This window comes from Danio aesculapii, chromosome 21 (assembly GCF_903798145.1).
Source record: "Danio aesculapii chromosome 21, fDanAes4.1, whole genome shotgun sequence".
Lineage (NCBI taxonomy): Eukaryota > Metazoa > Chordata > Actinopteri > Cypriniformes > Danionidae > Danio > Danio aesculapii.
In genome coordinates, this window is record NC_079455.1 from 7,664,838 (window position 1) to 7,690,110 (window position 25,273).

General features: G+C 36.0%; 1 protein-coding gene across 1 annotated transcript in view; it reads right to left on the reverse strand.

Annotated features, from left to right (window-relative positions):
- si:dkeyp-23e4.3 (rho GTPase-activating protein 7) overlaps positions 1–23,869 on the reverse strand; it is a 130,746-nt gene extending 106,877 nt beyond the window's left edge. The window contains exon 1 of the mRNA XM_056446068.1: positions 23,491–23,869. Coding sequence (XP_056302043.1) covers positions 23,491–23,611 — 121 coding nt within the window. The 5' untranslated portion in view covers positions 23,612–23,869. The remainder of the gene's footprint in view (positions 1–23,490) is intronic.
- Between the last annotated feature and the right edge of the window lie 1,404 nt (positions 23,870–25,273).

The following is a 25,273-nucleotide window of genomic DNA, read 5'->3' on the forward strand; positions in this document are numbered from 1 at the left end:
TGACTTTTATTGGCCCATGTGATGTGGAATTTAAATGGCATGTAAAATAAAGATACGATTTGTTTCACTGTGGTGTATTGGTGTTTTTTGAAAGGGAAAAAGAAAGAACAAAGTATTCTGAAGGCACAATATATATATATATATATATATATATATATATATATATATATATATATATATATATATATATATATATATATATATATATATATATATATATATATATAATTTATTTATTTATTTTTTTTTTTTTGTATAGTATATATTTTATAACAGCTTCATGTTATGTTTTAGTAACGGTAAGTTTACAGTCTTCTGTTAGGTAAGTTACTTCTAAAAAGTAATTAATTACCAATTACATTATCAACATTGTATTTAAATGACTTTTCTAAGTACTATATCTGAAAAGTCATTTTATTATTCAATAAGGAATTTAATTACTCAAGTCAATACTTAATATGCCTAGAAATCTCAAAGCATAGACAATTCAAAATAAAATTGCTTAATTATTTCAATTTGAGTCAAACATGGCATTTTTTGCTTCGATAAAAAAATCTAGAACATATGCATTTTAAAAACAAATGTAAACTACTTTAATTAGCAAACATAACCAAAATAACTCTGCAATATCATTCCTACATGTATAAAAACATGAAACGTTACAAAACAAATAGCACCATATTCATAGATACACCATATATCAACATAGGCTCATTCTGAAAATGTAGCTTTGTATACATTTCTGGAGATCACAAATTATGTAGCCAGAGGAATATATTGCTGCATTTCGTCTTTAAAACGAACGCAGGGCGGTATGACGCCGTTCCTTTTCTCAATTACCAGCTGACCTCTTATCTATGTATGGAAGGAATTTCTGCTGTTACAAGTTTGTCCAGTGGCTTGCCAAAATTGAAATGGAGGGCGGAGTTGACCGTGGCGATGGGGTTCAAGCCTGGTGAAGAACGGATCCAGAAAGCAGGTAAGACAAAAACAAAAGCCAAAAAATAGAACAAACTTGTAAATAACAGGGTGAAAATGTTGAAAAATCTGAAAATGTGGTAAAAATTAGGCTGCCACGAGGGCTTTTCTTTTTCTGGATTGCTTTTGAAAACACTGTCTGTTTGGTTTAGGGAAGGAGGAGGGTGGGTCAGTCAGGCAGTCAGTCTACAGTGACCTCTAGTGGATTTACGTGAGAAGAGCAGGCGCGAATGGCATTCGCGAGAGAAATTTGAGATTTCAAAAAGGACACAGCAGCCCCTGGCGGATTCGTGAATATGAAAACTGCAAAAAAAACATAACTCCTGGGACGTGTTTGGCCCTCTCCAGAAATATGTATATAGGGCTACATAATCAGAATGAGCCTGGGTTGACATATATTGTCAAGAACTGTCTTTTCTTAATTCAATGTTTCTTGTGCAATAGTCTTAATGCATTTAACATTCTTTACATGATAAGATAAATCTTTTTAAAAAATATATCTGTAAAAAAAACAATGCAATTGCTCTCACTCTCACGGTATATACGGCAAGTGCATTATAACTAGAATTTAATCACATAAAATAAATGACAGTCCCTTCTTTTTCTTTTTTTGTCTCACTGTATCAAGACATTTTATTTTAGTAACTTTGCAGCTACACCCAACACTAGTTATAATGTGGTTCAAATGTGGCTTCCCGGACAGAAGAAAGGTTTGAGCGACAGGATATTTTATCTGTTGTCTGAAGACTGTGTGACTGAGTTTGTAAGACATCAATGAGTGGACGAACACCGTGTGTACGTGAGTGTCCAATTCTGTAAATTGTTCCTCACCATTGCATCGTCATTCATAGAGGCTGAACACACAATGGGGTTTTTATTGTTTGTTCGACTGGGTGTCTAGACGCTGCTGACAGAGACATCTACTCTGGGACCCATGAAGGGCGAATAGGGCTCGCAAACAAACAAACACACACCTGAGTCCACAAACCAAGGTTTAAAGGACACGTTTGATGAAGGTTTTGATGGCGTATCCTGTGTTCTCTAGTCATCACTGACCTGTACAATAAATCAGTAGGTCCATTCACGTTACTGGTGTGGTGATTTAATACAAACACACATAAACCCGTAGACTCAAGGCTGAGGAAACATAGATAGACATACTATTATACAAACATCATTTTGGCAGCAGAGGGCATGACACAAGGCTACTGACTTATGTTGTAATAGAGACAGAGGACATTTAGGCCATGCCCCCATATGGAGTGGGAGGGAGGGGGATTGGTAAAATCCAACTCTCTTCATCGACTTTGTATTGCGGGAAGGTGCCTCTTTGTCATTTCTGCCTAATAATAATACCAAATAAATGTATAAAAGTTACTATGTGACAAAAATGTAAAGAGGTTACCCTAAAAAAATCCACAACCTCCAACAACCAGTGTTTAATGACACTGAAATGTTCCTGAATGAAAGTGAAAGTGCCAAACTGCAGTTAAAATTAACAAACTAAAAAGGAAACACCCGAAATGACATGATACTCCAGAGGAAATGTGGATAGTGTGGTGACGCAATGATGTTATTCAAATTATGTGCTATAACATGGACAAAAGGATAATGAAAGGAACATTCAAAAAGCAACTCATGTAAACACATTAATCATAATATTGTCTTATTCAGATTAAGGCACATAATTTGATTACTGATGTCCACGTAAACGAAGTGACTGTTTAAGTTTACTCCAGCTACAGACTATATTATACTACAATACATCACAGTTTACTGTACTAATAACTAAAGTATACTACATCATTTGTCACAAATTATCAGTGCACTATAGTTAATACTAGGGTTGGGCGATGTTGACCAATTTGGCATCGTACAATGTCTAATGTGAAACATCGCGATGGACGATGGCATCGTCGTCCTAGGCGGGGGGTGAGGGTGATTGTTGTTAAATGTCAATTAATTCATAACGAATTAATTAATTGTAGCCTACCGTTTTCACTAGCTGACCCACATGGTCTTTGCTTTACCCATAGTCAAACCATAAATAAATAAATTAATTAATTAATAAAGTTACACACAAATTACCACCTGTCAATCACTTTTTTTCTGCGGGACTTTGGCATGAATAGGCACAGTGATCTGCGTCGTTATAATGGCTTTTTCCCCACAGCTGGTGGAGGAGACGAGAGTTCGTTTGGAGTTCACTGTAATTTGTATTGTGATTGATGATAACTTCCTTATTTTATTATTATTATGAGGAAATAATATGAGGAAAAGTAAAGATGCTAGGGATCGACCGTTTTGGTCGCATATGTACCTGAAATTTTATCTATGCGACCTAAAAATATATTTGGAAGCATTTGTGTGAGTGCATAAATTGTTGCTGTGCGACCTGTTTTTACTGCAAAATCCTCACTGCGTGCTCGGATTTAGGAGATGCAGAATGCATCTTTGCACCTAAAAACACCAAGCGCAGCGCTTAGGAACAGAATAAAACAGTCGTTATGTGAACTTGCTGAAGTAAAAAAAAAAGTATTAAGTATTAAGAACTGTATGCAAAAGGATTGGTTAATATCAGCTGTCAATCACTCATTCAATGCTTTCTGCCTTCAGATGACAGAAACTACAACCGCGAAAATGTGAAGCACTGAACATAAGAGAATGAAAATAACGACAGATTTTGTTATAGAAACCACCTAAAGTTACTAACAAAGGCACATCTGATTAGTGATCATGTGCTGAATGTTAATCCATCATTTACACTTTTCCAAGCGTGGACAAAAGACTTCCAGTGGTTTCAAATCCGCTATGAAAATAACTGAAGCCATTCACTGTAAAGTCTGTGGGATGGAGGTTACAGCATTTGCCACTGAATCTACACATTTTAAGCGCAAGAGGTACTGTATAATCCTTCATTTAATCCTCACGATGCTGTCAGCCATGCAAGCGGCAGCTTTATGTAAAATTTAACACTCACCGCTCATGAAAAGATCGTTATTGCTATTAAGATGACATGCAAATAATAAGTTATATATCAATATAAATGTGGGGCGGGGCGAATGATTGTGATGCCGGCTCAGCATCGTGTAGTTTATCGGCCATCGGCGATGGACGATGGCATCGTCTATCGGCCCAACCCTAGTTAATACTACAGTACCATTCATTAACAAAAAGTTGTAAATACTGTACTATAATATATGTATAATAATGTGTAAAGACGTTTGTAATGGTTCTGTCTGGCACTCAATGTCCACCTTGTTGCTTTGTCGACGTCGTGGCCTTTGTAAGAAAACAATGTTTTTAATGACCTTTTTTCAATGAAAACATATACCGATCTTATTGTAAACAACTGCAGACAACGTGCAAGTACAGTGAACACATTTCAACTAACATCCGATATGTACATCAAATTTTAGCTGTAGCCACTATTGGTACTGCTCTATTAAAATGGTTTTGTTTCTACTGTTGATTGAATGACTAAAAATCTTCAAGTAAACATTACAAAGCAAACAAAAAGTAACACTTACTCCTTAACGTATGTCGACTGTTTTTAGCAAAGCACAATAATGGTAAACACGTGGCAACAAACATCTAAAGTAGCTTTAGCCGCAGTTGCTATTCATTTCAGCTTAACATTATTAGAACGCTAAAGTTAGAAGTACGGAAAGTGCAATACTTACTCGAAGTACTGATTTATTTTTCAAAAAGATTTTTTATGAATCCTGGGTTGAATTCTCCCACATTCACAAAGCAGTTTGCACTACAATTGTTAGCGTAGACATATAACAGTTCTGGCAAATTTTCAGGCACCTGATCTTCAAAGATAAAACGCAGCCACTTAAGCTTCTGTTGCTCATTCGCAGGAATATGATGAAGGTTCTGGTGTTGATCCTTACATCCAAAAATAGTGCAAGGGTGCAGAAAATGGTGGACGTGAAACAACAAACTGAGCACAAGGTAATGCGTGCCTGTCAATCAATTTTTGTGGGCGGAGGGTGGTGTCACAGCACTCCTATGTCAAGTTGCGGTCGGGGTCAAAAATGCTCCAATTGGTCCACTGTTTTTATGTTGTTAAATTAAAAATAAAGGGACTGGGTGTGTTTATGTCACCTCAATATGACGGACTATACACTATACCTACAAATATGTCTGTCCAAACAGCAAGTAGATTTTTCATCATAGGTGCCCTTTAATATTGTATTATAAATTACTATAGTATTTTTTCAAATGGGTAGTTTGACCACTGTACAGTAGGTTGATCTTAAACATTGTGAATGTGTAGCATTTTAAAAGCCTTTTTGTTTTGTTTTTATTCAAAGTATCAGTAAACCACTAATACCCCAAGCTTATTTCAGAAAATACTTGACTTATTTTACTTACTTACCAGATGATACAGTTAATGCGTTTCTTGGATTAAGACAGCAAAAACAAAATAACAAACATGCCATGCTTCACATACTCTTCCGGTGCCAAAAGAGGAAGCTGTCTTAGGTGGATCAGGAGCTCAACACGCAACTGCCACTTCTTGTTTGCCTGTTCATTCTGCACAACACAATAGCGCTTCGGGGTTTAAACAAAGTCCAGAATTAGAATATAATCAGGGGATCCAATCTTCCAACTTATCATGAGTGTTGTGGAAATAATCTGCGATCTCTCTCCAGCTGTGTGCGAAACTAGATTGAGATAAAAAATAATAGGAGGCACCGAGAAGCGTCAGCAATTCAGATTCACCAGCTTCTTCTTTATCGTTGTACGCCACATGCGGTCGACGTGCAGATGAATTGGTCTCAGAATCGGTTGTTCTAGGAACCAATGGGGACTAGATGTCTTGAGACTTGGTAATATTCTTTTATCAGCAGTAGAAGACATAAGAAAAACTGCAAATGCTGCCCCGTTGAATAAATTCAAGGCACAATAAAACTTATATAAGCTCCAACTAATAATAAAATAACTAAATAAATAAAGAGCAGAACAATGGGGGAGTTTATTTCTTTATTTCTTTTTCCCCTGAAAAGGGCTTCGGTAATTCATTGAGCAGTACTGTACACTCACCGGCCACTTTATTAGGTACACCTACTAAGTTTTTGCCTTAATAAATTCTGGATCAATCCTTCGTGGCATAGATTCAACAAGGTACTGGAAATATTCCAGAAATATTTTGATCCATGCTGACATGATAGCATCATGCAGTCGCTGCAGATTTGTCAGCTTCACATCCATGATGTGAATCTCCTGTTCCACCACATCCCGAAGGTGCTCTATTGGATTGAGAGCTGTTGACTATGGAGGCCATTTGAGTACAGCTAACTCACTGTCATGTTCAAGAAACCAGTCTGAGATGATTTGTGATTTATGACATGGCGCATTATCCTGCTGGAAGTAGCCAGCAAGAGATGGGTACAAAGTCAGATGATGGTACACTGTGGTCATAAAGGGATGGACATGGTCAGCAACAATACTTAGGTAGGCTGTGGCATTGACACGATGCTTAATTGGTACTAATGGACCCAAAGTGTGCCAAGAAAATATCCGCCACACCATTACACCACCACCACCAGCCAAAACCGTTGATATAAGGCAGAATAAGTCCATGCTTTCATGTTGTTGTTGCCAAATTCTGACCCTATTATCCAAATGTCGCAGCAGAAATCGAGACTCATCCGACCAGGCAATGTTTTTCCAATCTTCTATTGTCGAGCCTGTGCAAATCCTAGTCTCAGATCAAAGGTTAATGCCATTGATCTATAATGTAGAACTGGATTGGTTATGGCATATGACATCACCATTACTATGTTCATACATTCTATTGGATTTAAAAACAAATGTTTACATTTAATAAGAAAACATTTGCTAACAAGACACTCTTTTGCACCTGTAACCTCCATGTGTGTAAAATTCTTACAATTATTCAAACCTCCATGTGTACACTATTATACAAATGTCCTTACATGAAATGATTGTTTATTTGGAATTAGGAAGCTGCTTTAAATAAAAAAGCTGTCATATAGAGAAGATGGTCTAGCAGCTAATAATTTTTGGCTAATCATGTTTGCAACAATCAAGTAACATTTTAATCCTGTTAACAATGTGATAATTTTGCTAGCAATATGCTAGTAGTAATCATGCTGGCGATGGGCTACTGGCATCAGAATCATGCTAGAAAAATGTTAGTAATCACTCAGAACACACCAGCAGCTGGATAGAAACTACTAGTTTTATCTTAGCAACTGCTAGCATCTACTTAGAATACTATCTTTTTAATTATAGAAACTGTTTCAAATCTTAACCCTGCTAACAAGCCTGTACTGGTCCTAGGCTAAGGGTCCCCAGTGAGCTGCAAGCCATAGTTTACTCACTGGCAAAATGTTTGCCCCTTTGTGCTGGCCATGCATGGCCAGCCCTCACCTAACCCTCAGGAAGCCCTTAAATTTTAATATAAATACTTTTCAGTTCAGTCATCATACATTCACATATGTTTATGTTCATGATGCCATTCTAGCCTCAGTGGCATTATTTATGGTGACCCTGCTGAAAAATCCAGCTTAAACCAGCCTAGACTGGTTGGCTGGGTTTAGCTGGTTGACCAGCCTGGTTTTAGAGGTGTTTCGACCATTTCCAGGCAGGTTTCCAGCCATTTCCATCCTGGTCTTAGCTGGTCAGGCTGGAAAATGACCAGTTAAATCCAGCTCTGACCAGCCTGGTTTAAGCTGGTCAAGCTGGTTTTAGCTGGTCATCACCCAGCCTAACCAGCGAAGACCAGGCTGGAAATGGCTGGAAATTACATGTAGGTTGTTTTCAGTCACGTGGTTCTGGTAACAAGGAAAATTTAGATGGAGGGCAGGAAGTAAAAAACTCAATGGGACACATAAAGGAAATTCCATATTTTTTGCAATTTATATCAGATTTCAAAGGAGATATAAATAGAAAATAGCCACATATGTTGGGCATGATCCTTATATCATGAAGAGGGCATTTTAGGCTGAACTAAAATGTATTTGCCTGTCAAGGTGGTAGATACCGTATAAGCTGTAACATTAAAAATACTAAAGTGTTTGCAAGCATACTATAGCTAATTACTTTAATTAACTGTCATAGTAATTTTATTATTGCTGTGGTACAACACAACTGTAGTAATAAACTAATTAATCAATAGGCCTCAGTTTTCTACACTACAAATATACACCATCACAAAGCACTGCAGTTTACACTAAAGTTACAGTATTTATTACAGTTTATCAGTTTACTATACTACAGTATTCTGTAGCATTCATTAACAAAGACTTGTACACATTATACACTTTACAATGTGGTTTAAAAACATGTTTATTATAAATTACTATAGAGTCTACCCATGCGGATATCATGATATATACCGATCAAAGCATACAAAAGAACGGACGCATAGTCTACATTATTATTTATTTATTTTTGTAAGGGGGAAAGTGCTCCACAATAATAACCGTCTAGTTTTGTCGCAAGGTTGCACATTTCTGTTTTTTTCTGTCGATGAACTTACCATCAACAAACATTCACTGCTGCTGCGCATCTCGATGTTAACGTTACGGTTGTTTATTATGCTGAAACGCCAGTAAAGCAAAACAATACGGATATTTCATTGCAGCGATTACATGGCAGGGTATGTTATTTATCTCACATGGAAAGAACCTATATGAGGATATATGCGCATATATGAAACCCGTAGACTGAATTGAATTCCGCAGATTTTTAGCCTATCATTGATTCTGTTTATTTACTTGTGTAAATGTGTGTAAATTTATATTTATTCAGTTCTTAAATTAATTTCAGTAATATTTTTGACTTATATGAAAATATTTGTATGATTTATTTACAATACAGTTTGTAAACTGATATTTTCTGTCTTTTAGTAGATATATTATATGAGAGACTTGCTTTGTTTACCAAAAAATGGATCTAATTGGATTTAAATTGTAAACATTAAATAAAATTTAAAAAGGTATTACTTTTTATTTTATATATTAAGGTTTTAGTTATGATACTCCCAAAATCATTCCACATAATTCTGCAGATTTTTTACAAAATTCTGCGCAGAAATAGCAAAAAATGTCAGCAGATTCCATCTGGACCTACTTATATCTCACTTTGGCAACTGTCATACATGATGCCTAGCTCATATTTTTATGATCAAGGTAATAACTAAGAACTTTAAAAAAAAGCAAAAAACATATGTATGTGCGAACACTTGAAATTGGTATCACATGTAATTGGCACGTTATGGAATTTAACTATGGCAAATAAGTAAGAGCCCACACATATATGTTTTAAAATAGGTTTTGATATAGGTTTTTAATATATGTGACAATACATATGTACATATAGTATAGGAAAATGGCCAATTTTATATATGTCACATTAAAAACCTATATAAAAACCTTTATTAAAACATATATGTTTATATAGGTTCTTTCCGTGTGGGATATTCTTCGGGATTTTGTGCGGTGGTGTTTGTATCTGATTTTTATGTAACACATTAATATATTTACATAGCTAGGCCCTTTATATAATCTTTATTGGTGATGTCAAAAAAAGTTTGCTCATGGATGTGTTAAATGATTGTTTATTATGTGTTGAATGAATGTTTGTTCATGGCACATTTTCTTCAGTTTTTCAGACAGTTTTTTTTTTTACTTTCCCCCCTTTATGAGCAAAAACCTTTGGAAGTCTATAAAAGCGGTTTGGTATTTCTTGTTTTGGCTGATTTAAACAATTATAAACAGCATAAAACTGAAATATTTTGATGTTCTGATAGTGATTCCTATGTAAACGAATCACTTCTTTTGCGCGTCATCAATGACGTCATGTGAAAACAAACTATTACTGTATATAGATCAGTGGATAATGCGAATAAATGGAGATGTGACCGCATTTGCTTGAATAAACTCTAACGTAGTGAACATTATTGTGACTAACCAGCTGTCTCCATTATGCTTGCCTTGTTTACTTGATGGAAACTGACCTGATTCACATCTGTTTTTTTTTTTTTTTTCTAACTTTTTAAATGTTCAGTTCACATTAGCATGAAAAACCTGGCTATTGTCCTTTCAATGCATTTTTACATTCACCATGCTCAAACAGAAACACATACCACTTTGTTGAAGATTGGTGCAGAGTATTTTGCATTTTGTTATTTTTTATATTTCCAAGAGCTTAATAGTTTGTTTTTATACATGGATGCATGAAGTAGGCTGATGAAATTGCTGAGGTTTAACAGTCTCTGAAACTAGACTCTTGGATTTCTCCCAGACGGTGTCTAGCCATTTAAGGTTATGATACTCTCCATGCTTAAGCGAGAGACACTTTAAGCGCAGACCTTCAATAACAGACAAGCTTGCCAAGCGACACTACAGAAGACGCTGTGCAGATCGCAGTGTGAAAAACCATTAGGCAACTTGCACCTTTGGAGCTCATACTGCTGACGCAAACTGCTGTAAGTCTTACAAGACCTCTGCTTATCAGGCTTTTGAACCAGAATAAAAAAGTCCCCCCCGAAACAGAGACAAAACTTTCAGCTTTTAATATAATCTCCACACTGATGATAAAGTTTCTGGTTTCAAATTAAGCCTTGATTCTCATTGGAACTTCAGCAACTTGAAAGGTTAGCCTGTTCTGCTCTCTTCTGGATGTTTCTGTAATTAACTATAGATGATTGTGATGTGTTAGTGGGATCAAAATATTAGTTTGTGATGTTCATTCATTCATTCATTCATTTTCTTTTCAGCTTAGTCCCTTTGTTAATCTGGGGTCGCCACAGCGGAATGAACCGCCCACTTATCCAGCACATGTTTTACACAGTGGATGCCCTTTCAGCTGCAACCCATCACTGGAAAACACCCATACACTCTCATTCTCACACACACACACACACTACGGACAATTTTTGCTCACCTAATTCACCTGTACAGCATGTCTTTGGACTGTGGGGGAAACCGGAGCACCCGGAGGAAACCCACGTGAACGCAGGGAGAACATGCAAACTCCACACAGTAACGCCAACTGACCCAACCGAGGCTCAAACCAGCGACCTTCATGCTGTGAGGCGACAGCACTATCTACTGCACCCGGTTTGTGATGTTGATGATGGTTATTTCTGCATAATAGGGTCAATCTTATACTACAAATACTAGTAGTAATAATAATAACTATGATAATAAAAGCAACAACAACATCACCACCACTACCATCACAAACAACAATAAGTAAGGAGTAAAACAGAATTATAAATAACTACACAAAATGTAAATAAAATGTAAATAAAGACAAATAAAATGTATTTAATAGTGGCTTACTTTAAATGTGGTTTATATTAGATACAAATCTACATGCATAAATTTGATATATGTGAATATATGCAATTTGCATATTTAAGACAATGTTTATGTTTGGATTTCAAAGATATTATATAAATATAATACATGATAATAATAAATAAAATATAAATAATTAAAATTTTAATTAAATATATATTATATAAGTTCATGGAGGCAACATTTTTCAAAATGTTGCAGGTTTGTATTAACTTTCAACAAATTAGAAACACTGTATGTTGAAATATATTCATACATTTTTTTTTATGTTAAATTTCCTTAGACTACAAAATAGACTACAAAAAAAGTCACATTATTAAAGGAACATATATCTGTTTAAGCTTTGGGTAATAGGTTATTATAAAATCAGGTGAATCAAATCAACAATAAAATATTTATTGGGTGGGTTGTGTACAAAGAAGAAGACGGTTAATGTAACGCATTATAATTTTATTTTATATAAATTTAGTTTATATATTTATAATTTTAAGTGAATAAAAGTGAATAAAAAATGGGCTACACAGTCAAAGGAGTCACTAAAACCAACAAACATTTAGAATACTTATTAATACTCAAAGCAACCTCATGTTTTATCAAAATAGTAAGTGTAAATATTCAGTCAGCTTGTGTCAACAGTGTGTACAAGTGGGTGACAATTTATTCTTATGGCCATCGTTAGATATTTAATTAAACTTTTCTAATTTACTTGTCAACTACCACTGAAAAAAGGAAGGTTATTGCAACTTTTTTGAATTATTTTTTTTAATCAGAATTTGTAGATGTAAAATCAAAATAGTAATTTATGTCATAATAGCAAGATATAACTTCACAAGTTCATTCCAAGACAAACAAATCCAGAGTAATCAGATAAAAAGTTGTAATTGTGAGTTTCTTGGATTTTTTTTTCCAAAAAATAAAGTCAGAATTCTGAGAAATAAAGTCACTAGTGTGAAAATAAAACCTTATCTCTTTTTATCTCAGAATCCTGACTTTTTTCTTAAGATTGTGAGTTTTTATCTTGCAAGTATTATTTTATATCTCACAAATTTAATTTTTAATGACTTTTTTTCTGGAATTGACAGTTTAAATCTAGCAATTCTGATGTTATATCTGGCAATTGTGACTTCATTCTGACATCATTTTCTTAGGAAAATGTATGTTTACAATCAAAGGCTGCATTATTAGGTACACCTGTCCAACTGCTCGTTAACACAAATTTCTAATCAGCCAACCACATGGCAGCAACTCAATGCGTTTAGGCATGTAGACTTGGTCAAGACGATCCGCTGCTGTTTAAACCAAGTATCAGAATGGGGAAGAAAGGTGATTTAAGTGACTTTGAACGTGGCATGGTTGTTGGTGTCAGACGGGCTGGTCTGAGTATTTCAGAAACTGCTGATCTACTGGGATTTTCACACACAAGCATCTCTAGTGTTTACAGAGAATGGTTCAAAGAAGAGAAAATATCCAGTGATTGGTAGTTCTGTGGGTGCAAATGCCTTGTTGATGCCAATGGTCAGAGGGGAATGGCCAGACTGGTTTGAGCTGGTTGATAGATTGGTTGATAGAAAGGCAACAGTAAATCTCATTACAACCGAGGTATCCAGAAGAGCATCTCTGAACACACGACACGTCAAACCTTGAGGCGGATGAGCTACAGCAGCAGATCACCATAGCGGGTAACACTCCTGTCAGCTAAGAACAGGAAACTGAGGCTACAATTCGCACAGGCTCACCAAAATTGGACAATAGAAGATTGGGAAAACATTGCCTGGTCTGATGAGTCTTGATTTCGGCTGCAACATTCTGATGGTAGGATACGAATTTGGCGTCAGCAACATGAAAGCATGGATCCATCCTGCCTTGTATCAACGATTCAGGCCGGTGGTGGTGGTGTAATGGTGTGGGGGATATTTTCTTGGCACACTTTGGGCTCATTAGTATCAATTGAGCATCGTGTCAACGCCACAGCCTACCTGAGCATTGTTGCTGAACATGTCCATGTCTTTATAACCACATTGTACCCATCTTTTGATGTTTACTTCCAGCAGGATAACGCGTCATGTCATAAAGTGCGAATCATGTCAGACTGGTTTCTTAAACATGACAATGAGTTCACTGTTCTCAAATGGCCTCCACAGTTACCAGATGGGGTGATGTGGTGAAATCACCACTTTGGGATGTGGTGAAACAGGAGATTTGCATCATAGATGTGCAGCCAACAAATCTGCAGAAACTGCATGGTGCTATCATGTCAATATGGGCCAGAATCTCTGAGGAATATTTCCAGTACCTTCTTGAATTTGGTGGGGGTACTTAAGTACTTGAACAGAAATCTTATACATGGCAGTCATTTGTGTGTACTCAATGGTGTAAAGTGGAGCTGAAAAGTATTGATTTACTAACTTTAAGTGCTGTAATGATGACAGTTGCTTTGGCTGTGCAAAGTATTGAAAGATGACGATTTTATGCATCATCAAAGGTAATGAAGGATCTGAATCCTTCCTTTAGGGATGAGACTTTTGATTAGCGCATGATTCCAGATTATCCTATTGAACTGGATGAGAATGAGGGAAAGCTAAATCTTTTTGAAAAGGCTGTAAGGGGAGGGAAATGAGGTCATTAGAGAAAGAGAAGTCATAAACAGTGCCCTGAGAGTCATGTGGAGGACATTTTGGCAGTTAAAGAGGTCAGTTCTCTAAGCGGCCATTTAGTATGTAGTTTAATTTATGAGTTTTTAGTGCAGCACAGCAGGAGGGCATTCTCAAATGTTTTATTCGCAAATGTATTATTGTACTAACAGTATTGCATTATTCAAGTTGGAAAATGATTCTCTGTGTTGGTCTTGTTTTCGTGATTTTTCTTCATAACTTTCTTGTTAGTCTTTAAACAGCTCAATCCAACTGGTGGGATACATGTTTCTCAAACTGCTGGAGGAAGAAGTTTTGAGTTGTGCACACTTTGTGCAGGATTAGGATTCAGGATCATCAAATCAAGTAAAATACAACCTAAATACAACAATTTTGAAGTTAGTTAATTCATACAATGAATTATATTTATCTTATAGAATTATATTTATTTTGCTCACTGAATCTTTCTCACTTTATCTTACTCAAGGTTACTCACTGAAGCTAAGCAGGGCTGAGCCAGGTTAGTACCTGAATGGGAGACCACATGGAAAAATTAGGTTACTGTTGGAAGTGGTGTTAGTGAAGTCAGCTAGGGGTGCTCAACCTGTGGTCTGTGTGAGCCCTAATACCCCAGTATAGTGAAGGGGACACTATACTGTCAGTGGGTGCTGTCTTTCAGATGTGACGTTAAACCGAGGTCCTGACTCTCTGGGGTCAATAAAAATCCTATGGCACTTCACGTAAAGAGTAGGGGTGTAACCCCGGTGTCCTGGCCAAATTCCCTCTATAGACCCTTACCAATCATGGCCTTCCAATCATCCTCATCCACCGAATTGGCTCTATCACTGTCTCTCCACTCCACCTATAGCTGGTGTGTGGTGAAGCACTGGCGATATTGTCCTGTGGCTGTCATTGCATCATTCAAGTGGATGCTGAACACTGCTGGTGGTCTGGAGAGACCCCCTCATGACTGTGAAGCGCTTTTGAGTGTATGACCATACACAATAAATGTGCTATATAAATACACATTACATTACAAATCTCATATTATTGTATAATAATATTATTTATTAATAATTACATGAAATCTTATAACATAACATTATTATCCCCTTGTTTTATCAGCTGTTTTCATCTAACATTTAAATGGGCACTAAGGGTCAATAACTCGACTGTCAGTTTTATTGTATTTAATATTAAATCCTTTCAGTATTTTTTGTATAAAAATCTGAGAACATTTTCCCCCAAATTTCAAATAAAAATATATTCATTCAATTATTTATGTACCCTAGAAAATTATTATTGGTCGGAATAACAAATGTTTTAGTTTTGTTTTGTCATTAAAAATTAACATTAAGTATGCAATAAAAAAGTTGAAAGTGAATTTTAATGATGTACTGTGTGGGAAAGTATACTTACAACTTAGCTTCTATTCTAATCTATTCTATTCTATTATTCATTCATTCATTTTCTTTTCGGCTTAGTCCCTTTACTAATCTGGGGTCGCCACAGCGGAATGAACCAACAACTTATCTAGCATATGTTTTACACAGTGGATGCCCTTCCAGCTGCAATCCATCTCTGGGAAACATCCATACACACTCATTCACACTCATGCACTACGGACAATTTAGCCTACCCAATTCACCTGTACCGCATGTCTTTGAACTGTGGGGGAAGCCGGAGCACCCGGAGGAAACCCTCACAAATGCAGGGAGAACATGCAAACTCCACCCTGAAATGCCAACTGACCCAGCCGAGGCTCGAACCAGCGACATTCTTGCTGTGAAGCGACAGCACTACCTACTGCACCCCTGCGTCGCCCTATATTATATTATATTATATTATATTATATTATATTATATTATATTATATTATATTATATTATATTATATTATATTATTGTGGCACACAAGAACTGGGCCAGTTGGCATTTTTATGTGGCGTTTACATGTTCTCCAGGTGCTCCAGTTTCACCCACAGTCCCAAAGGGATGCAATATAGGTGAATTGAATAAGCTAAACTGACCGTAGTGTATGTGTGTAAGTGCGTGTACGGGTATTTCCCAGTCATGGGTTGTGGCTACAAGGGCATTTGCTGAATACACCCTATGCTGGATGAGTTGGCGGTTCTTTCCGCTGTGGCAGTCTCTGATAAATAAAGGGACTAAGCCAAAGAAAAAAGAAAGAATGAAAAAACCACCTACTTATTATTCTGTCACAAGATACCTTCAAACTGCCAAGAACAGAAACATGACAGCCGGCCTGTTTTATTAGTTTCAGCAGTTGTTATCTGGGATTATTACGCAGCTGTCGGGGATACTGCATTCTGATTGGTCAGTCCCAACATTCCAAGGAATGTTATTCCCAGATAACCACTCCTAATAACACAGGCTCATCCGGGAACTTTGATCTTGTAAATAAATAAGTAGGTCAGTTTGTTTACTCAGACGGTTTTGTGTCTGTCAGCTTTGCATTCTTGACTGTTTGCCACCATCTTGTGACTGAAAAATGTGCAGGTTTGTTTATGCTCCATAAGCTTCAACCAGCCATTTTTTTAAAATAATTTGTATGTTTTGTGGTAAGTAGTCATGTAATAAGCAGGATAAAGTACATCAGGATGGTTGTTTCGCAGAATAGAGCATTTCCGTTTCCGTAAAGCCTTTCTGGCTTTATTGTGCGATTAAAAACCATCTGGATGTACTTTATCCTGAAAATAACACATTGGAATGTTGTAATTGATCAATCCAATCAAGTATTCCAGAAAGCTTTGCAGTAATGCAAAACAATATGGCGGTGCATTTGCTGCTCTTATTTATTATGAAAGAAAATGAGCTACAGTGGTTTCCCTGCTCACACAAACATTGATATTATTATCAGTACATCAGGCTCATTTGTCGTTAAGTGATGATTTTAATTCTCTAGAACGAATAGTGCTTTATTATCTATAGGTTTTATATGCTATTCTAAGTTCGTGCATGGATACAGCTAGTGTAGAGCTCCATTTAGAAAAAAAGAGAACATGTTATAATGCCTTTGTCAAAATGAGCTATGTTCACTTTAGGCTCACAGACTGTTCATTCATTTACCAGTTGTTCAGCCATTGACCGGAGCAGCACAAATTCCAACACATCCGATGTCCAATCAACCCTTGGTCACATGGGACAATAGAGGGAGACAAGCTGTAAATCTGATCTGCAGCTGGTTTAATGAGCCTTGGCCGGCAATGAGAAGCGATTATATATGGTTATGAGGGTATGTGAACACCTACCTCATGCCCACCTAACCTTTGAGGCCTATTTATGGAGGGGCGCATGTGTAAATCTGTTACTCTAATCAGCTATTTGCACTTTCTATGGAAAACTACTGACAGATGTAATAAAATTTTCAACATTTAGCATAATACAGACTAGTTGTAAGTAATTGGAATGATAATTCTGATACTCCAGATTTCAGCTCAACTTTGAAACCATATTTTTAGTTCCTATGGATCCTTTAGATTGCTTGTTTAAAGTGATACTCCACTCAAAAAATATTTACTCACCCTCAGGTGGTTACAGGTGGACTTTTTTGAGTTTCCTTCTTCTGTTAAACACGAAGACATTCTGAAGACAGTTAAAAATCTGTAACCCCTGATTTCCATAATATGCAAAACAAACACTATTGAAGTCAATAGTTATAAATTTCCATTTTTCTTGATAATATCTTTGTGTATGTGTTTAACAGAAGAAGAAGCTCATACATTTTGCTACATGTAAAGGGTAAATAAATAATCACATTTTTCCATTTTTGGCTGAACCATCCCTTTAAGTCTTTATTTATAGTCTATTTTAAATAAAATATGTTGTAAAACGTGTTTTTATATTTTATTACATTTGCGTACCAGATTAAGCCTATGAAATGGGGAACTGCAAAGGCCCTGAAAAACAAATCAGTGGAATTTATTATCTTACTGATGGACTGCGGTTATTCCAGCAAAGCCACTTGTAAAAAACATTAACTGACTCCAGGGAATACTGGTTTTAACATCACATACTAAAACCTTATGTAAGCATAACTTTATTTTTGCTGTCTGGTAAAAGCTTTGCGCTAAAATTATGAATACATATTCATGATAAAAGTACTGTGTTTTTTTGGAAAACATTCATTTGCTTAGATTAATTGGAAATGTATCATTCGCACCTTAAATTTCTTTCATATCTCATATTCATTCATTCATTTTCTTTTCGGCTTAATCCCTTTATTAATCAGGGGTCGCCACAGCGGAATGAACCGTCAACTTATCCAGCATATGTTTTACACAGCGGATGCCCTTCCAGCTGCAACCCATCGCTGATAAACATCCATACAAACTCATTCACACACATACACTTTGGATAATTTAGCTAACCCAATTCACCTGTACCACATGTCTTTGGATTGTGGGGAAACCGGAGCACCCGGAGGAAACCCACGTGAACACAGGGAGAACATGCAAACTACACACAGAAATGCCAACTGACCCAGCTGAGGCTCAGCCCTGCCTTTTGTCACCAACTCTTTTCATAATTTTTATCGACAGAATTTCAAAGCGCAGCCTTGGGCTGGAGGGGCTCCGGTTCGGGGACCACTGGATCTCATCTCTGTTATTTGCAGACGATGTTGTTCTGTTGGCTTCATCGAACATGGATCTTCAGCATGCACTGGGGTGGTTTGCTCACGAGTGTGATGGATGAAAATCAGTACCTCCAAGTCCGGGGCAATGGTGCTCCACCAGAAAAAGGTGGTTGCCATCTCCAGGTTGGAGGAAAGTCCTTACCCAAGGTGGCGGAGTTCAAGTATCTTGGGGTTTTGTTCACGAGTGAGGGAATGATGGAACGGGAGATTGACAGGCGAATTGGTGCATCGGCAGCAGTAATGCGGTCGATCTACCCGTCCGTTGTGGTAAAGAAGGAGCTGAGCCGAAAGGGAAAGCTCTTGATTTACCAGTCAATCTACAATCTTTTTAAAAATTTTATGACAAAAATATAAAGTAAAATAATACTGAAATAGGCTTCCATAATGTGCAATCACATAAAACCTCTTATCAGTAACCTACAAAAATTCAGTTTTACTACAAATACTCTATAGTTTTGGTTGATAAATGAATAATGTGATTAATATAATGAACCCCAAAATATTTGCACTTGTGTGATGCTGTGTCCAATTTATAACCAGTTGTTGGCTTTATCCCATCGCATCTGGTTAGGATGCAATAATATAAACACATCTGTTTAAATATTCACAATTATTTTTTAGGAGGATCTATTAAAATAAGTTTTAAATACAGTTCAGATTGAACCATGACAGCATTTTCAAATCAGAAATTCAGAAGCCGAATGATTTCCCAGATGCGACTTTACAAATTCAAGGAATTCCCCCAAAAGATCTGCAAACCAAAATCGTAAAATATTAATGGCCTCAGTAAAAAGAAGAACCGTCGTTTTTTTCAGAGATTCTCTATGCTGTTATTGTAGCTTAGAAAAATATGCAATTTGACCCCATTTCCTTCCATTTTTTCCAGCTGTGTATGTTTCTTTTCAACCACCCCCCTTCCTCGTTTTCTTTCTTTCTTTTTTTAAGAGATTGCAACATCTGGTGAGGCTTTCTCACAGTAATCTCTGGAGCTAACAGGCCTGCTCTGCATCATAATGGCTTTCAGAACTCTTTATACACAGTTATCCCTATCGTTCACACATGCAAACACTGCTCTGACAGGCACACCAGAAACACGTGGCTCTAGTTCCTGCGATGAGGTAATGCCTCTTGGCAAGAGTGAACTAAGAGCTGACTGAATGGTGAGGGACAATCTGTTCAGTGTAAACCTCAGGTAAAAATGATTGTAGCATTACAATAGAAAAGAAGGAAAAGTAATTATCAATGTTTTCATTGCAAAGGCCCTCCATGTGTTCTGACTTTGACATAACCCAGATACCGCTGTACCTCACACATCAGCCCACGTCGATACAAAAAAAAAACTCCAATCTTTCCTAGCCAGATGTTTACTCCAGATGCCAGACCCTAGTTTTGCATTGTATTTTACTTGGCCGTGGTGTCGTGTGAAGTGCCACGAAAAATGCGAGTCCTTGGCGTCATGCCACATTTAATTGGGGTGAGTTAGTGTTTGGCAACAATCTGTTTTAATTGGCTCCCAGAAAGCTTTTTTGCGCTAAAGTCGCTCATTTATGGATCGCATCTGGCTGACATGGATCTTTGGATGCACCTCATGATCTTTTACGCTACGGCCGTATTTGGACCGAGTTATGACAAGTTTGGTTAGGGTGTAAATATTAAGACAGGTTTGTAACGTATGACAGACAGAAATCCCCAACCCCGAGGCCCTTTCAAGATAGAGCAGAGATAGAAAAACGATCAAGGAAGATTTAGCCCTCTTTCCGACCAAAGGCCATTTCCTGCGGTTCCTAGGATGCTCGTGATGTGGATATCCGAGCAATTAGCTGGCTCTTGTTAACATGTCAGGGTTTTTATTTTTTTAAAACCACATCTCACTCAGAGTTAAGCGAAACCGGCTTAAGCAGTTTGAAGGCCAATCATCACTGAAGATTTCGAGTAGTTGCCACACATGATGTACACAAACAGTACTTTACTTTAAGGGATAGTTCACCCAAAAATGAATATTTTTATATATATCAAATAATGATATTTTAAAGAATGCTGTTTGACCCATCAACTTCAATAGTATAATTAAAAACTACTATGGATGTCATTTTTATAATATCCTCTTTTGTGGTAGAAAGAAAGATTGAAACTAATGGGTTTTGAACAAGTGGATGTTGAGTAAATGATGACAGAATTTATATTTTGGGTGAACTATCACTTTAAGTTACATTCCAACAACATGCCAAGTAATTCACATTAGAGTATCTGCTGATATTGCTTCACTAACAGACATTGTCATGCCTATAATAAACTTTGCAAGTATGTCAACGTGCACTAACTCTAACCTAACAGTCTACTAATACCCTAATGAGAATTATTAGGCATCCACCTGCAGTCTAAAAGATGTCTAATAGATATCTAATAGACATCTAAACATAATCATCTAGGCTAAAACAAGGGTAAATTTGGGCTGTCCGTGAAAATCTTATAGACGTCAAATGCAAATCCAATTAAAAACACTTCTTTACTGAACAAAGCTACGGTAGCTCTCTCATATACAGTAATATGTCCATTAAATACATACAAACGTATACAAAAATGAGCAACTATCACATTAAGTTACATTCCAACTACATGCCAACTAATTCACATTAGAGTATCTGCTGATATTGCTTCACTAACAGACATTGTCATGACTATAAGAAGCTTTTCAAGTACATCAACGTACACTAAACCTAAACTAACAGTCAACTAATACCTTAATGAGAATTATTAGGCATCTAACTACAGTCTAAAAGATGTCTAATAGATGTCTAAACATAACCGCCTTGAATAAAACAAGGCTAAATTTGGGCTGTCAGTGAAAATCTAATAGACTAATAATAGGCCAAAACTAGACTAGTCATCAAATAAACAGAAAAGAATGACTACACATATAAAGTCTGTCTAATCTGACAGCCAAGCTGTCTACGTTTAGATGTCTATTAGACATCAATTAAAATGAAAATTGCTTGCTGAATTCAAGGCCAGAGATCTGTCAACTTTTTTTTTTACTATTTCATCACAGAATTTTACATCTAAAAAAACGTGGATGTATGTGGAATGATCTTGATAGTGTAGAAACACTTCTTTAATGAACAAAGCTACACTAACCCTAAACTAACAGTCTACTAATACCCTAATGAGAACTATTAGGCATCTAACTGAAGTCTAATAGATGTCTAATAGACGTCTAAACATAATCATCTTGGTTAAAACAAGGCTATTATTGGGATGTCAGTGAAAATCTAATAGACATCTAAGAACAGGCAAAAACTAGACATCAAGTAAACAGAAAAGAATGACTACACATATAAAGTCTGTCTAATCTATCTATTTGACGACTAGTCTAGTTTTGTGCTAGTCTTAGATGTCTATTAGATTTTCACTGACAGCCTTGTTTTAGCCAATCTGTCTACGTTTAGATGTTTATTAGACGTCTATTAAACACAAAATTGTTTGCTGAATTCAAGGCCAGTAATCTGCCAACTTTTTTTTTTACTTTTTCCTCACTGAATTTTGCACATTCAAAAATGTGGATGTATGTGGAATGACCTTGATAGTGTAACTAAAACACATGAAATAACTATACATGTTTTACAAAACGTTTTTTACAATGCAAATCCAATTAGAAGCACTTCTTTAATGAACAAAGCTACAGTAGCTTGCTCATATACAGTAATATACATACAATATTAACTACATACAAACATGATCAACTATCACATTAAATTACATTCCAACTACATGCCAACTAATTCACATTAAAATATCTGCTTCGCTAACAGACATTGTCATGACTATAAGAAACTTTGCAAGTATATCAACGTACATTAGCCCTAACCCAACATTCTGCTAGTACCCTAATGAGAATTATAACTGCACTCTGAAAGATGTCTAATAGATGTCTAATAGACGTCTGAACATAATCATCTTGGTTAAAACCAGGCTAAATTTGGGCTGTCAGTGAAAATCTAATAGGCATCTTAGGATAGGCCAAAACTAGACTAGTCATCAAATAAACAGAAATTAATGACCACACATATAAAGTCTATCTAATCTGTCTATTTGACGACTTGCCTAGTTTTGGCCTATTCTTAGATCTCTATTAGGTTTACCCTGACAGCCTTGGTTTAGCCAAGCTGTCTACGTTTAGATGTCTATTAAACACAAAAGTGTTTTCTGAATTTAAGGCCAGAGATCTGCCAACTTCTTTTTTTTTTTTTTTATATTTCTTCACAGAATTTTGCATATAAAATATGTGTATGTACAGTATATGGAATGATCTTGATAGTGTAACTAAAACACATGAAATGACTAATCATGTTTTACAAAACTTTTTTTTTTTACAAAGCAAATCCAATTATAAACACTTCTTTAATGAACAAAGCTACAGTAGCTCTCTCAAATACAGTAATTCACTAAATACATACAAAAATCATGTAAACATTTGCACATTGTTCAATAATATCACCAAAATGAATATAAAAAACTGAATAAATATATATTTTACAGACATTTATTCAAGTACTGTATATAAACAGATTCATTGATGGAGTCAAAAATCTGTGGAAATCTGCGTATTTCTGTGGGTGCAGGACAGTTTCTGTGTGGGCCTTCATATAATCAACAAAATGTGTTAAAGCAACCATCAAAATACAGTGAAACTGTTTATATAAAACCTTTTAAAAAAGTTCCAAAATGTATATTCTTGTTATGTTTAAACAAATATTTATCATGTCAAATCACCTCGGTTGTACAAAGTTCATTAAAAAGGTCAGCAAGAATGTCAATGGACCACCAATGTGATCTGTCAAGAACAACAACAACAGCAGCAGAGTAAAACCACAATCTCCCTACCTGAGAGCCGCTTCTCACGTGCGCTCTTCCAGAATGTATCCCAAGCCTTGTTAGTGGAATCCTTCACATGCTCGCTAAAAGACCTCCTGAGTGGTGTTTTCACTGTGTGTGCCATATCCATAGACTTTCCAAAGTCCTTCCATGCGATTTTTCACTCCATCTGAATGCTGTGAATCCTCCAAGTCCAACAGGGAGCCCAGAGAGAGGGAGCTTTCTTCTTACTCGCTTGACACTTTATGCAAAAAGTCTGCATGTAGTTTGCAGACACCCTCTAAAATGAGATTGTGCAAGAGAGAGGGAAAGAAAGTGGGAGAGTGAGAAGGAAGGGGGAGAAAACTTTTTTTTTCCTCCCAAGCTAGGGGTCAGAGGAGCCTGAAAAGGAAATAGCATCTACTTTGGGTTGAGCGTCACCACCCCTCTTCATCTCCCTTGCCTACAAGTCATTCATGCATCTGGACGGTCACCAGTCATACGCAATCACTCCCAAGCTGGATGCTAAGATAAATATTACATTTGGATGCGTCTTTTGGTAAAAGGGTGGGGAAATATGTAAGCACTGTCCCCCTTTTTTTCTTTATCTATGTTTTTCTCTAGGTGTTTGGCTGTGGTGTGACTTCCCATTTTTGAAGAACTCTGTTTTCTGTAATTTCATACTGTCAGCCCTTTTTGAGGCTGACTGTTTTATTCCAAACAATTTGGTTCCAGATAAACAAATCTGTCCATTCTGTCATGATTGCGTATTGGCTTGTCACTGTGTTCTCGTTAGCTTGTATTTATTGAATAATTTGAGTTCTCTCTGTGCTTACAAATAGTGACATTTATAATTACACCCAGTAAGAGTTGGAAGAGTTGCTGTGAACTTCTGCAGTGGATTTATTCATCTTATTTCGTCAGAATGAGTGCTAAAGTGACACAGTGATTTTTACAAATTAATTAATTTCATTGTTTAAATCATTTGTCAGCTTGAGATCCTAAAGTTGTTTACATTTACATTCAGGGCTTGCCATTAAATTTTTGATCACCAGCCACTGTGGCTAGTAGTTTTCCAAAATTACTAGCCACTCTGTATTTTCACTAGCCACAATTTTCTTGTTGGGAAAATATATTTTATATGCATAAATATGACTTTGGTATGCTAAAATTATTTGATTTAGATGTTGTGTTATGTCCACATGTCGCCTTATTAATTTCACTTTTTGTGTGTCGTGTATGAGCTTGCTCAGTGTGCATGAGTAAATGGGTCATGGTTTCATAGTGGTGCATTGATTAGTTTTTATTTCACAAGTCTTTTCAGAGCTCAAAATTAAGGATTTATTAAAATTTATCTCTGACCACACCAAACATAAATAAAAAACAATTTCTTATCCACAAATTTTAAATGTGTCAAAACAAGCAAGATATAGCTGTATACTTATTATTTAAAAAAACATTTCTTAAAAAAACAACAACTAAATAAACAATTGACATTAAATAATAATTATTGTCAAAAGTATCTAAAATTATGCACAGTAATCTGTTCTGGCTAAAAGTTCCAGTTCACCAGTTAACTACACATAAATGGGGAGTTAATCTCCCATTTAAGCAATGTTATTGTAAAAAAAAAAATCTATACACACACATATATATATATATATATATATATATATATATATATATATATATATATATATATATATATATATATATATATATATATATATATATATATATATAATTAAAACATATTAACAAAAATAATTGTAAGCAAAAGATGGCAGGTGAAAAATATACCGCGTGTGATAAT